Source organism: Ictalurus furcatus, chromosome 22 (assembly GCF_023375685.1).
Source record: "Ictalurus furcatus strain D&B chromosome 22, Billie_1.0, whole genome shotgun sequence".
Lineage (NCBI taxonomy): Eukaryota > Metazoa > Chordata > Actinopteri > Siluriformes > Ictaluridae > Ictalurus > Ictalurus furcatus.
The window spans coordinates 1,173,500-1,188,540 of NC_071276.1; the positions used below are offsets into that span (position 1 = coordinate 1,173,500).

The 15,041-nt window shown below is 36.3% G+C and overlaps 1 protein-coding gene across 1 annotated transcript in view; it reads right to left on the reverse strand.

The window, feature by feature from the left end:
• The window catches only part of LOC128599269 (E3 ubiquitin-protein ligase RNF213), a 114,283-nt gene extending 103,116 nt beyond the window's left edge, over positions 1-11,167 (reverse strand). The window contains exons 1-8 of the mRNA XM_053610780.1: positions 10,970-11,167; positions 9,477-9,556; positions 9,325-9,391; positions 7,345-7,424; positions 6,621-6,645; positions 4,781-4,817; positions 3,569-3,706; positions 134-291 (exon numbers count right to left, since the gene is read on the reverse strand). Coding sequence (XP_053466755.1) covers positions 134-291; positions 3,569-3,706; positions 4,781-4,817; positions 6,621-6,645; positions 7,345-7,424; positions 9,325-9,391; positions 9,477-9,527 — 556 coding nt within the window. The 5' untranslated portion in view covers positions 9,528-9,556; positions 10,970-11,167. The remainder of the gene's footprint in view (positions 1-133; positions 292-3,568; positions 3,707-4,780; positions 4,818-6,620; positions 6,646-7,344; positions 7,425-9,324; positions 9,392-9,476; positions 9,557-10,969) is intronic.
• Positions 11,168-15,041: the final 3,874 nt, after the last annotated feature.

A 15,041-nucleotide genomic window follows, 5' to 3' on the forward strand; every position in this document is an offset into this window, starting at 1 on the left:
GCGTATTTAAATTTATTACCTCAAATGTAGATATATAGATAGATAGATAGATAGATAGATAGATAGATAGATAGATAGATATATAGATAGAGAGATATATAGAGAGATATATAGGTAGATAGATAGATATTACCTTTATCATCCTCAGAGATGTCTCTGAACAGTCTCCTGTATTTAAAACCGTGAAGGGTTTCATGTTTATCAGAGAGACAATATGTGTAACCGAGCTCATTAACTTCGGTCTTGTCCAGAAAGAGGTCATATGTGAACATCGAACCAGCTTCATCAGACCTGGAGAAAAACAGTCACTTTTCTACTTCAACTTCACTACAAATGCTGCAATACGTTTGATGGTTGAATTTGGTGAGATGGCATGACACTGCATTTGCTGGCACACAATTATATTGTTTTATTGCTATTAAATCAGTTTATGTGAATTATTGTAATATTTAGAAATGTCCAGTAACTCAAAAACAGGGGAATTGGGGCTGTATACAGAGTTCAGATAAGTACAGGCTTTTGTAGAGTTAATATAGAAATTATACACATAGGTATTCAGACATCCCAAAAAAATCCATGAAAAGTATTTTTTCTACACCACGGAGATCGAATGATATTGAAGGAGATGCATCTTAATCAGAGACACTGCAAGAAGTTAATTTTAATGGATAAAATTATGAATGAATTTAAAGTGAACTGTAAGAGTAGTAAGTGAGTGCTTGGACAATTTATGCTAAAAACCATGTGCATGTTTTTTTTTCCTACAGAAGAGCACCTTGAATCAACAAAAACTTAAAATAGTGAATAAAACAGCCTACAGTCAGCACAAGCGTTATGCTTTCATGATCTCTACATTTAGTATCATGGTTTTCTTGTGGCTAAATTAAATTGTGTTCACGAATGTCAGAACGTTATTATTATTATTATTATTTTTAAAACTGAGCGAACTATACAAAAAAAAATGTATAGAATGTGGTGAATCAAGTCCCATTTTGTAAGCTGCTGAATTACAATTGTGGAAGACCCTCTGACTCCGCCACTCCAAAAGGCGTATTTTGTTTTTCTGAAGCCATTCTGTTGTGGACTTGTTCCGGTGTTTTGGGTCGTTGTCCTGTTGCATCACCCAACTTCTACACAGTTTCAGCTGACGTACAGACATTCTCATATTATCCTGAAGAATTGTCTGATATACTTGGGAATTCATCTTCCCCTCAGTGATTGCAAGCTGGCCGGGCCCTGATGCAGCAAAGCAGGCCCAAATCATGACGTTTCCTCCACCATACTTTACCCCTCTACTCTTTACGGTTGGGATGTTTTCAAAATGATATGCTGTGCCATTTCTATGCCAGATGTACTGCTGTGTGGTTTTTCCAAATAGTTCAATCTTAGTTTCATCAGTCCACAAAACATTTTGCCCATACCGCTGTGGTGTGTCACTGTGCTCTGTGCAAACTTCAGGCATGCAGCAATGCTCTTTTAAGTAAGCAGTGGCTTCCTTCGTGGTGTCCTGCTGTAGATACCCTGCTTGTTCAGTGTTTTGCGTGTTGTAGACTCATGAACAGAGATGTTAGCCAGTTCCAATGATGCCTTCAAATCTTCGGCTGTCATTCCGGGTTGTTTCTTTACCTCATTGATGAGTCTTCAATGTGCTCTTGGTGTCATTTTGATTGAGCACCCACTTCTTGGTAGAGTAGCAACAGTCCCAAAGTGTCTCCATTTGTAGAATGTTTGCCTAACTGTAGACTGGTGAATTTCTAAAGTCTTTGAAATCACTTTGTGACCCTTTCCAGCTTTATGTAAATCAACATTTCTTGATCGTAGATCCTCTGAAAGCTCTTTTTGGTGAGGCATGGCTCACATAAGCGTGTGTCTTGTGCAGAACAAACTCCAAAAGTTTGAGGGGTTTTTATTAGTCAAAGTAGCCGTAGTCCACACCTCCAAACTCATTTTCTTAACGAGACTCCAGGTGTGCTAAAACCTGACTCCATTAGCTTTTTTCAGGTCATTAACTCAAGGGTTCACATACTTTTTCCACAAGCACTATGAGGTTTTTTTCGTTGTTTTATTTTAGACACATTATATTTGTCAATACCCCTGACTTAGATGAAGATCAGATCACATTTTATGACAAATTTATCCATAAAACCATGAAATTCCAAAGGGTTCACATACTTTTCCTTGCCACTGTATTTCTGTAAAGCTGCTTTGGGACATTTCCCATTCTCTCTTACCTTCCTCAGTGAAATTTCATGGCACCCTGTCTAAGGAAGATTAGTTGTGAAGTATAGTTTTTGCTATCACTCTGTAGCTTTTTCCATTCTAGTGTTGTATAATAATGTCCCTGAGGATTTTAGGAAGCTTCTTACCCATGATTGCTACTTGTGATAAATCTTTATTTATTTAACTTTATTCGTCTTTATTTATCACATAAAACAAGCACACATTTCAAGCAAAACATTTCCCAAATCTGCTCGTTCATGTAGTTATCTAATCAGCCAATAAAGTGGCAGCAGCACAATGCATAAAATCATGTACTGTAGATACAGGTCAGGAGCTTCAATTAATGTTCATATCAAACATCAGAATGGAGAGAGTGTGATCTCTGTGACTTGAACTGTGATATGGATGTTGGTAGAAAGACTGTTAGAATGGCTCTAATAAAGTGGACAGTGAGTGTGTGTATACACCGTACATTCAGAAAGTATTTGGACCCCTTCATTTTTTCACATTTTATGTTGCAGCCTTATGCTAAAATGCTTAATTTTTTCACATCAATCCACACTCCATACCCCATAATGACAAAGAAAAAAACAGATTTGTGATTACTTCACAAATTTATTAAAAAGACAAAACTGAACTATCACATTGATGTAAGTATTCAGACCCTTTGCTATGACACTTGAAATGTAGTTCAGATGTATCGCATTTCTCTGGATCATCTTTGAGATGTTTCTACATATGGATTTGAGTCCACCCATGGCAAATTCAATTGGTTGGATATCTGCCTATATAATGTCTAACAGCTGAAAATGGAGTGTAGATTGATGTGATTTAAAAAATGTAAAAAAAAAAAAAAAAAAAAAAAAAAGTATTTTTGCATAAGGCTATAAAATGAAAAAACTGTAGGGTTCTGAATACTTTCTAAATGCACTGTATATAAATTATGCTTTTAATGTAGCCACAAGAAAAGTCATGGTCATGATTTTACAGTGTGCAAGATGTATTTTATCATGCTTTTTATTGACTATTTTGGCAATGTTTTTGTTATTCTAACTGTTAATCTACCTATGACATGTTCATGTTTTGAAGGATAAGCTGACTGAGCACTCATCTGCGATACTTATAGCTCACTTGGTTAATTCATTATTTTATCATAAAATATCATATTCTAAAATATATAATAGAAATCAATTATTCAGTCAGTCAATCAACTATATCATATCTTTGTATTTGATATTGGCCGTAATATTATGGTTACATAAAACTTCCAGACAGTGATGCTGGACTTAATACTGATTGTGTTGCTAATATACAAGTTCGTTTGTGGTTTAAAACATAATGAACTTACCTTATTGGAGTCATCTCTAATTTTCTTTTGTGTGGGTAGATAACCAGATACATCTTATCATGTTTAGTATCAACTTCCTTCCGAAGAGCAGCATAAAATTTCACACAAATCAGGTTTTCGTTGTTATCTCCAGTCCAACTGTGAAATAAAAGGTTAAATGTTATGACCACAGATATCAGTTAATTCAGAGTGGGGTGGTATGACACATGGCATAGACTACTTTTTCCAGATCACTTCCATGCCCATATGTTTCAGCATCTAGATTTAATTTTTTGCACACTGTGATTGCTGCCTGGAAGTCAGACTTTTTTTGCCTGATGGGATTACGAAAGCAAGTGTCATTTGAATGTAAATTCAACCATTGCTCAGTATGAGCACCTTTTGGTGACTATTATTATTATTAACTGCTATTAAAAATGTTATCTATATGTCTTTGCTGTACATATCTATAGGCACCTAAGGGAGGAGCGATATTGACAGAACCTTGCTTTAAATTGTTGTAGGCTACGGCAACCACTTGAGGGAAATGGCCGCAAATACATAACACATCTCATGTACGTACCTTAGTTAGATCCACAAAAAAAAAACTGGTAACAAGTCGGCTGTAGCTGCTTTTTTATTAATTACCCATTAACAAGTTCAGGAATGCTTGAAAAACTGAACTTAGGATTAATATGGCTTACTTGACTTAATATGCATGCATGTGCTATATGCTAAAATGCTGTGCTAGAAATACTTATAAAATTATTGTATAGACCTGAGAAAAAACAAAGAAATTCCATGCATGGAAGCCCAACATGCCTTTCTGTTTGGCAATATTACAATTTTATTTTCTAAATATTGTATCTTGCCATGGCAGATATTCTTAATGCTTTTCTCATGATACTATATATATATACTTTTGTTGTCAGCGGTTTAGACATTAATGTCTGTGTGTTGAGTTATTTTGAGGGACAGTAAATTTACACTGTTACACAAGCTGTACACTCACTACTTTACACTGTAGTACAGTGTCATTTCTTCAGTGTGTCACATGAAAAGATATCATCAAATATTTACACAAATGTGAGGGGTGTACTCACTACTGTGTGTATATATATATATATATATATATATATATATATATATATATATATATATATATATATATATATATATATATATAAAATACATATAATTAACAAAAAAAATTATGCATAAAACTTTTCATACCTGTGTGGATGTGGCCTGTATTGTGCTATTTCTGACCCTAAAGAAAAAAGATATTCAAGTATATAAGCCTGTGCTAACAGTGAAAGGAAACTTAATTATTTGTGTATAAAGGAAACAGAAAGAGGAATATAAACTCTATAGATCTACAGTGAGGGAAAAAAGTATTTGATCCCCTGCTGATTTTGTACGTTTGCCCACTGACAAAGAAATGATCAGTCTATAATTTTAATGGTAGTTGTATTTGAACAGTGAGAGACAGAATAACAACAAAAAAATCCAGAAAAACGCATGTCAAAAATGTTATAAATTGATTTGCATTTTAATGAGGGAAATAAGTATTTGACCCCTCTGCAAAACATGACTTAGTACTTGGTTTAAAAACCCTTGTTGGCAATCACAGAGGTCAGACGTTTCTTGTAGTTGGCCACCAGGTTTGCACACATCTCAGGAGGGATTTTGTCCCACTCCTCTTTGCAGATCTTCTCCAAATCATTAAGGTTTCGAGGCTGACGTTTGGCAACTCGCACCTTCAGCTCTCTCCACAGATTTTCTATGGGATTAAGGTCTGGAGACTGGCTAGGTCACTCCAGGACCTTAATGTGCTTCTTCTTGAGCCACTCCTTTGTTGCCTTGTCCGTGTGTTTTGGGTCATTGTCATGCTGGAAAATCCATCCACGACCCATTTTCAATGCCCTGGCTGAGGGAAGGAGGTTTTCACCCAAGATTTGACGGTACATGGCCCTGTCCATCGTCCCTTTGATGCGGTGAAGTTGTCCTGTCCCCTTAGCAGAGAAACACCCCCAAAGCATAATGTTTCCACCTCCATGTTTGACGGTGGGGATGGTGTTCCAGGGGTCATAGGCAGCATTCCTCCTCCTCCAAACACGGCGAGTTGAGTCGTTGCCAAAGAGCTCCATTTTGGTCTCATCTGACCTCAACACTTTCACCCAGTTGTCCTCTGAATCATTCGGATGTTCATTGGCAAACTTGAGACGGGCATGTATATGTGCTTTCTTGAGCAGCGGACCTTGCGCGCGCTGCAGGATTTCAGTCCTTCACGGCGTAGTGTGTTACCAATTGTTTTCTTGGTGACTATGGTCCCAGCTGCCTTGAGATCATTGACAAGATCCTCCCGTGTAGTTCTGGGCTGATTCCGCACTGTTCTCATGATCAATGCAACTCCACGAGGGGAGATCTTGCATGGAGCCCCAGGCCGAGGGAGATTGACAGTTCTTTTGTGCTTCTTCCATTTGCGAATAATCGCACCAACTGTTGTCCCCTTCTCACCAAGCTGCTTGGCAATGGTCTTGTAGCCCATTCCAGACTTGTGTAGGTCTACAGTCTTGTCCCTGACATCCTTGGAGAGCTCTTTGGTCTTGGCCATGGTGGAGAGTTTGGAATCTGATTGATTGATTGCTTCTGTGGACAGATGTCTTTTATACAGGTAACAAACTGATATTAGGAGCACTCCCTTTAAGAGTGTGCTCCTAATCTCAGCTCGTTACCTGTATAAAAGACACCTGGGAGCCAGAAATCTTTCTGATTGAGAGGGGGTCAAATACTTATTTCCCTCATTAAAATGCAAATTAATTTATAAAATTTTTGACATGCGTTTTTCTGGATTTTTTTTGTTGTTATTCTGTCTCTCACTGTTCAAATACAACTACCATTAAAATTATAGAATGATCATTTCTTTGTCAGTGGGCAAACGTACAAAATCAGCAGGGAATCAAATACTTTTTTCCCTCACTGTATTTTACTCTTACATATGAACAGTGATAAAACTGAAAAATAGTAAACACTTTGATTTCACAGAATATTTTTAAAAGAGTTCTCATACCTTCCTTTGTAAGGTCGCACCAACCCTAAAAATAACAATGTAAGTGGGGAATGTAGTCACAGTTATGTAATTATAGGTCAAATTTAAAAGCTTTTAGCTTTAGAATAGTACAGGTAGGTGCAAGATGTTCATATTATTAACTATTTTATTGTCCCTACACAATATTACACTACCACAATATCCAGTGACATTTACATTAAATATATTATATTACCAGACCATTACAACCCAACCATTACACAATTGCGTAGGAGCATCACAATTTAACATTGGAGTACACTAGTATGAACTATCGCTCAAAAATACATCAAAAGGGCACTCTTCTTTTTGTTAATAAAATAGGATATGAGCTAATTAACATGTGAACCTGAAATGTTTTGTGAAGGTGATTTTAACTCTCTAATATTAACTGACACTGCCTGGAAGCCCCGCCCCATGCGCTCTGGGCTCGCATTGGCCCTTTCACATTATTTCAAGTTAAACAGACAGTCAAAATAAAATCTATCAGTGAGTATTTTACGTAGCTAACATTACAGAACGATATAGTTAAAATCAGTAATCCATATTTATTATGGATGTCCCTGGACAAAAAATTCTCAGGTTTCTACCCCCTAAAGATTTTGCTGATTTACTTCCCTACACACAATTCCTTCTAATGTTTATGAATTATTCCATTAATATAAAATATAGATTACAAACAATATTGTAGAAAATTGCTCCTTACCTCACGTTCATCCTCTGTTTGAGAAGACTGGGAGGGCCCCTGTGGAACATCCTTCTCAGGTAGATTGTCTTTTAATTCACCTAAATACATCCAAAAGGCGGTTTCACAAGTTTGTAAATTGGTAACCTTTCATTTGTAGCCCTCTTAGATATACAGGTGCATCTTTAAAAATTTGAATATCGTGGAAAAGCTCCTTTTCCCACTGTAATTTAATTTCAGAAAGTGGAACTTTCATGTATTCTAGATTCATTACACAAAGTGAAATATTTCAAGCATTTTTATTTGTTTTAATCTCGATGATTATGGATTACAGCTCACGGAAATCAACAATCCAGTATCTCAAAATATTATAATAAAGAATTTATAATACAGAAATGTCGACCTTGTGAAAAGTATATTAATTTATGCACTGATATGCAGTCAGGACTTTAATCCTTTTGAAGGAATGACTGCATCAGTGTGGCGTGGAGGCGATCAGCCTGTGGCACTGCTGAGGTGTTCTGGAAGCCCAGGTTGCTTTGATAGCGGTCTTCAGCTCGTCTGTATTGTCGGGTCTGGTGTCTCTTGTAGAGTCTCTATGGGGTTCGGGTCAGGCGAGTCGGCTGGACAATCAAACACAGTAATACCACGGTCAGTGAAGCAGTTACTAGAAGTTTTGGCACTGTGGGCAGGTGCAGAGTCCTGCTGGAGAAGGAAATCAGCATCTCCATAAATCTCATCAGCAGATGAAGCATGACGTTCTCTAAAATCTCCTGGTAGACGCTGCATCGACTCTCGACTTGAGAAAACACAGTGGACCAACACCAGCAGATGACATGACACCTCAAATTATCACTGACTGTGGAAACATCACTCTGGACTTCAATCAACTTGGATTCTGTTCCTCTCCACTCTTCCTCCAGACTCTGGGACCTTGATTTCCAAATGAAATGCAACATTGACTTTCATGTGAAAAGAGGACTTTGGACCACTGAACAACGATCCAGCTCTTTTCTCCTTAACCCAGATAAGACACTTCTGACATTGTCTCTGGTTCAGGAGAGTGGCTTAACACTAGGAATGCGACACTGCAACATTTCTGTTTATAAATTCCACCTCAACCTGCTTGTCCTGACAATTTAATTACACTGAAATACCAGAGAGATTTTTGTCAGGTAAGTGTGCAGTACCAACCAAGGTTATTACAGTTAACGAAAACTATCACAAAAACCTTTATATTTACGTTTACACAAAAACTAAAACTATCAGTGAAAAAAACATTTTCCTTAACTGAAATGTGTTTCCCCAAATAAATGAAAACTATACTGCAACTATAACGTCCACCTGCAGTACACACTAAATAGAATTTCAGATTAGGTGGCCTGATTTAAGAACAGAGGTTGAATGGAGTGGATCCATCAATGTTGCTGAATCAGAAATGACCAGTAGATGGCAGAGTAACATGTATTAGAACTCCTTGGCACAGATGCAATTTAGTATCAGTGGAACGCTAGTGGCGAAATTAATAGGTAGGAAAAGACAGAGTCCAGCTTGATATTTTTATGAGTATGATTCTGCTGCTGATAAAAAGAAATGCACTGTAATCAGCAGCAACTAAAACGATACTAAAACTAAACTAATATAATGATTAACTAAACTAAAAGTAATGATTTTCAAAAGATAAAAATTAAATCAAATCTATTTATGCATCATTAAAGCTAACTGAAATGAAACCAAAATTGTAAACCAAAGTACAAAATGAAATAAAAAATAAAAACTAGCAATATTTTTAAAACCATAATAACCCTGGTACCAACACCACATTATGCTTTATTACTTCTTGGTGCGTTAATGATTAGTGCATGCATTAATTCATCACTATGAAAGTGTTAATTACATAGTAAATATATTCTTATTTGTGGAACTTATAATAAAGTGTGAATACTTTCTTTTATCCCTCCATTTGAGCAAATTACAGTTTTATCATTCAGGACTCCTTACTTTGAGAAATGCTCTGAGGAAGCGTGACAGCATTCCCCAAAGGACCTGTTCTCTCTTCAGCAGGATTCTGAAAGAAAATTCATTAGAAGCACTAAATAGCAGTTTTATATTCCTTCTGAACTGAAAGAACTGAAGAATGAAATATTCATTACATTTTGAGCACCCTGTTCAGCTGAAGGGTCTGCTTCCTGGGAAGAATCCATTTTTAACTCGGAATCAGTCACAGGTTCTCCTGGAAAGTGTATTATTATTATTATTATTATTATTATTATTATTATTATTATTATTACATTATATTAATATATGATCTATGCCAATAAACGAAAGGACTTGGCTGGGATGATAGTTCCTATCTTTTTTTGTGCTCAGTTTGGGCTTAAACAGCCGCTAGAGGGCGTCCACAGTCCTGAAAAGACTTCGTTCAGCAGCTTCCTTCATTAGTTCCTCTATAAGAGGTTCTCAACCTTTTGAAACTAAAGCACCCCCTAAACAGATATATATATATATATATATATATATATATATATATATATATATATATATATATATATATATATATCAGATATATATATCTGTTTAGATAATTTTTTGTTTTTGTATTTTTTTCTAATTACTTTTCATAACTTATGATTTTAAAAAAAAATAACTTTTATAAAACTATATAAGGGACAGGTATTGAGCATGAATGTTCAAAAATGTTTCTGAACACTATAACTACTTTGTACAAGAGAACTAGGCTGTAATAATGTGGACTATTTTACATGTAAAACATGTTGCATTACATTTGTCTTGCGTTCTAAAAACATTTACATACGAATCATGTAAACTGAGAGGAAGGGCGCGTCCACGGGAAAGCAAGACCTCGCGCTTGCAGGACGGTACTGGTGATATTTGGACAGTCCCCAAGGTTTGTCCAATAAGTCACTAAAGAGGTCTGAAAAGTCTCGAAGTTGGGAACACTGGTCTACACTGACAGATAGATCAAATGCAGCTAAACTCCGCCTCTCCCCAGCAAAAAGAAAATACAGAGAGAGAGGGAACATGGGGTTTTTCATTTATACACATTCTACTTGAAAAGCAACAAAATACACAGAGAACCCAAATTATGCCCTGTCTGTTTTTTTTTCTTGAAAACAATTTGTGCTCCCCTTCCGATCTCTCCACGCCCCTGTTGAGAACCACTGCAATAAAATGTGAGATAAAAACAGACTACTGTCTCGAGTCTGTGCTCCTGAGCTATTATTGCATGTCTTTGAGAAACGGAGGGCAAATCGGCCAATGCTAATTTGTTTAGTGATGAAAAATGTATCTAGATTATAAAAAACTATAATTTTCATAATGTGGAAATGTATAATAACATTATTACATGTATTAACAATGCATTATACACTGAGACTTTTAAACCTTCATCAGACAAAAACACTAGAAATAAAATATTTTGTGGATAATATGCCTCAGGGCGTTGCACTAAAATCTGCCCTTCCACTTTCAACTGCAAATAAAGCCTTATACATTATTTTACCCACATGAAGTGCGTTTTCTGTTTTGTTTTGTTTTTACATTTATGTGAAATATTAAGAGGAAATACTCAACAAAATGATCAATTATTAAATCACAAAGTGATTCTCATCGCAAAATATCTTACCTGATCATGTCTGATCTTAGTCAAAAGCAGTGTGTCTCGGTGGACTGGTGTAGTTATAGCCTAATGCGCACGCCCTCTCACAGGAGGTGGTTCAACAGAGATTCAGATAAACATACTGCACATTTCTACTTTCGCTTTTCATTTCTTTTAGACTTCCTCAACTTTTATTCATTTTACAGTAAAAATAATACTGTAAACCATTTGGCCTAGCAACACTGCTTTTTGGCTTTAAAATATAAAGTTTTGTTTGTTTTAAAAGGTAATGTTTTAAATTTGAAAGAACTATTTTAAAAGTAGCCTATATTTCCACAAAGGATAATTAATCAGTACAATTCTTACCAGCTGTTAATAAACAATATATAATCTTTTTATCCTGACAGAAATAGGACAGAAATGATCGTTTAATGACTAATGATGTGATGAGATAATCTGCAGATGAGCTAAATCAAGTGTCAGTGCATGAAAAATTAAATAGCAGCTTAAATATTTTATTTTAATTGCAATTGCACATACTTATGTGAAATCAGTCCAAAAAGTCACATGGTTTTGGAGAAATCCTAGTAGGCTCAATAAACCTGCAAAAAAAAAGTCACATGGTTTCTGAGAAATAATAGTAGGCTCAATAAACCTGCAAAGCAATCACATGGTTTCAGTGAAGGCCTTCCTCTGTATCTACAGACCCTGATTCATAACTATCATAACTGCAATTCTTCTACTCATCAATGGTTCAAACTTTTAGAAGAATTCCCAAACTGTTTGTCCAGTAATCCAAAGTTAAGTGTTCAAGATCACATGTAGCCAAAGATGTCTCTCTCTCTCAATCACACACTCACTTTAAACTGCACCACGAGGATTGTTTGATTAGACAACACCTCAGCATGTTCTTTCACCTTGAACACTGCATAACTGTGTTAATGATTAAGATATGTCTTGACCTGTTCAGGCCTGGAGAGCTTTAATAATTGCACAATATTGAGAAATCTTACTAGGGCTGCAACTAACGATTATTTAGTTGACAGATTATCTTTTCGATGAATCGGATGGGGCCGGGCAAACTTTCAGTACCATTTTTTTTTTCATTTACTTAAAATAAAACCCCCAAACTGAGTGTTACAAATATAAACTTCAGACTAAAACTTTACACAAAACACACACACACACACACCAGAATATATATTATTAATTATTAATTATATTATATATATTATATATAATTTATTAATAATAATATTAATTAATAACATCCATCCATCCATCTTCTATACCGCTTTATCCTTTTCAGGGTCACAGGGAACCTGGAGCCTATCCCAGGGAGCATGGGGCATAAGGCGGGGTACACCCTGGACAGGGTGCCAATCCATCACAGGGCACAATCACATTCACACACCCATTCATACACTACAGACACTTTGGACACTTTGGACATGCCAATCAGCCTACCATGCATGTCTCTGGACTGGGGGAGGAAACCGAAGTACCCGGAGGAAACCCCTGCAGCACGGGGAGAACATGCAAACTCCACACACACAGGGCCACGGTGGGAATCGAACCCCCGACCCTGGAGGTGTGACGCATATGTGCTAACCACTAAGCCACTGTGCACCTCTTAATTAATAACAATTATTTATTAAAAGTTTATCATTATTATAGATATAAATTATATAATATAAAATTACTTTTTATGGATGTACAAAAAGCACTGAATTAAACTACAGTCCTAACTGAATAAAAACTCAGTTTCACTGCACCTTGTGGTTTCTGTTCCTCACTGTCTTTAGACATATTATTTTACTTGTGTTTACTTTTGTAGTGTTTTAATTAGACATTACAGATCTTACTCGCACTCCCACTCTGTATCAGCGCATCTACACCGCGAGTGAGAAGCAACACGGCCTTGTTACTAACACATCACTTCCGTTATAATAAACTACAAAAGTTACACATATACAGCGTATATTGACAAGCTTAAATGAAACTAAACCTTTCAAGCAACTAGTGACAGAATCACTGTCATGTTTCAGTGCTACACAAACTCCGCTTTGTAAAGTTTGATCTTCTCCGCGGTGTTTAATATAAAATGCTCCCTGCCTTAGAGAACTTGGAGGTCTCACACTTTCATCCTCAGTCATGTGATCATTTCTCCTCCGTCTGATGGTTACTGAGGTCATGTTGGGAATAAAAGGTCATGCTGATAAACAGTAAACTGAAGAAAGTCATTGTCAGTGACTCTGGGTATGAGGCTAAAGCTAGCAGCGTCACATTATGTGTGTACAATGTCATGCGCCACTGACTAAGAAGTGGCTTATACTTCAGGTTAGTAAAAAAAAAACGCTAGTGTTCCATCTGAGATGATATTACTGTTCCAAAATCCATACACTAGATGGTAGAGTACATAATGCATAGTGTAAGTGTATAGTACTTCATCTGGGACACAACTTTAGTATTTACTCTCCAGAGCGTGTTTTCGGAAGAGAAGTAATGTAATGAGTGAATATACCCCCATGCCGTGCACAGACCAACTAATCCATAATGAGATTCATTGACAACAATTTTCATAATTGATTATTATTGATTTCAGCGTGACAACAAACTGGAATCATGCAAATCACACAAAAAAAGAGGTCATTACTGGTTCACAGGTAATATTTTTATCTGAAACAGCTAAGCATTAAATATATTGTTCTCATGAATTCATGGGGTGCCAATAATTGGTGCACACCTATATTTAACAAAGGTATATATTTTTTTTTATAAACCTATGTTTGCAATTGTTTGATATCAATGAGAGCAGAGTATTATTGTGAATTTGAACAAAAGATCAAAAGGTTAGACAATAAAGGCAATTTTCACAGCCTGCTTTGCTCATATTTATTAGTAGAGGGCGCTGTATTCTGCTGCAAGCGGTAACATAGTATACAATGTTGAATACAGCTCTTGCTTTTTAATGTAGTCTCATTTTCTTTTGATTATACTTAGTTTTCTCATTTTCAGTTTCTATGTCACAGTTAATTATTCTTCTACTCTTTGCCAGTTCTACAATTTTAGTCATTTCTGTTGTTGACCCCGAGCTGCCTGATCTTTAAGTGCTGGATTGTATTGTTTTCTCCGTTACACATCGAAATGATCGTAAATTTTAGGTAAGGGTATTGGATTTGCATCTTGGATTTGTTTAACAGATTTTGCATGTGTGCATGCTGGAGTGATGTAGTTTTTGGACACTGATATCTTTAATAAACAGGAAACATCCCACAATGACTATATATACAGTTCCCTCCAAAACTATTGGAACATCAAGGCCAATTCTGTTCTTGAATGAAGAACATTTTTGTTTAAGATCAAAAGATAAATATGAAAAGAGAGTGTAGAATGTCAGCTTTCATTGACTGGTATTTATATGTAGATGTGTTAACTGACACAAAATGTGCTATGTTCTAAATCAGACCATCCAGTTTGTAGGTGAGCAAGGATGTTGGAACATGTGACTGACAGGTTTCCCTATTTCCAAACTGCAGTGCACTCGCTGAACGAAACCTGAAGGTTAAACACCCCAGGAACAAGCAGGAAGTGAAGACAACTGCAGTAAACACCTGGCAGAACATCACCAGGACAGAACCCCAGCATCTAGTGATGACTATGAGTTCCAGACTTCAGGCAGTTATTGACTAGAAAGGATTCACAACCAAGTATAACCCAATTGGGATGTAAAGCTCCTTAAATGAAAGCTAAAAATGTGTCCTTTGAGCCCTTTTACTCCAATATACTTGAGTAGAGAGTTAAAATAACAATAACAGAAAGAAACAGGATCAGCTCTGAGCCGAGATTTCTACTGGAATGAAAATCTACTGGATTTTCATTCCATACCTGTTTTGTGGAACAGGTTTAAAACCTGAAAGACAGATGATGGACAGACAGTCTGAAGTGAAATCTTCCCCTTACTGACTGGTTAAACTCAGAGAGATGGTGTGTGTGTGTGTGTGTGTGTGTGTGTTTCTCCAGCTGTATTGTGTGTAGAGAACATGACAGTAAATGTAGAACTGATCCTGAGGCCACATCCTTTAAAAGAACACAGTTC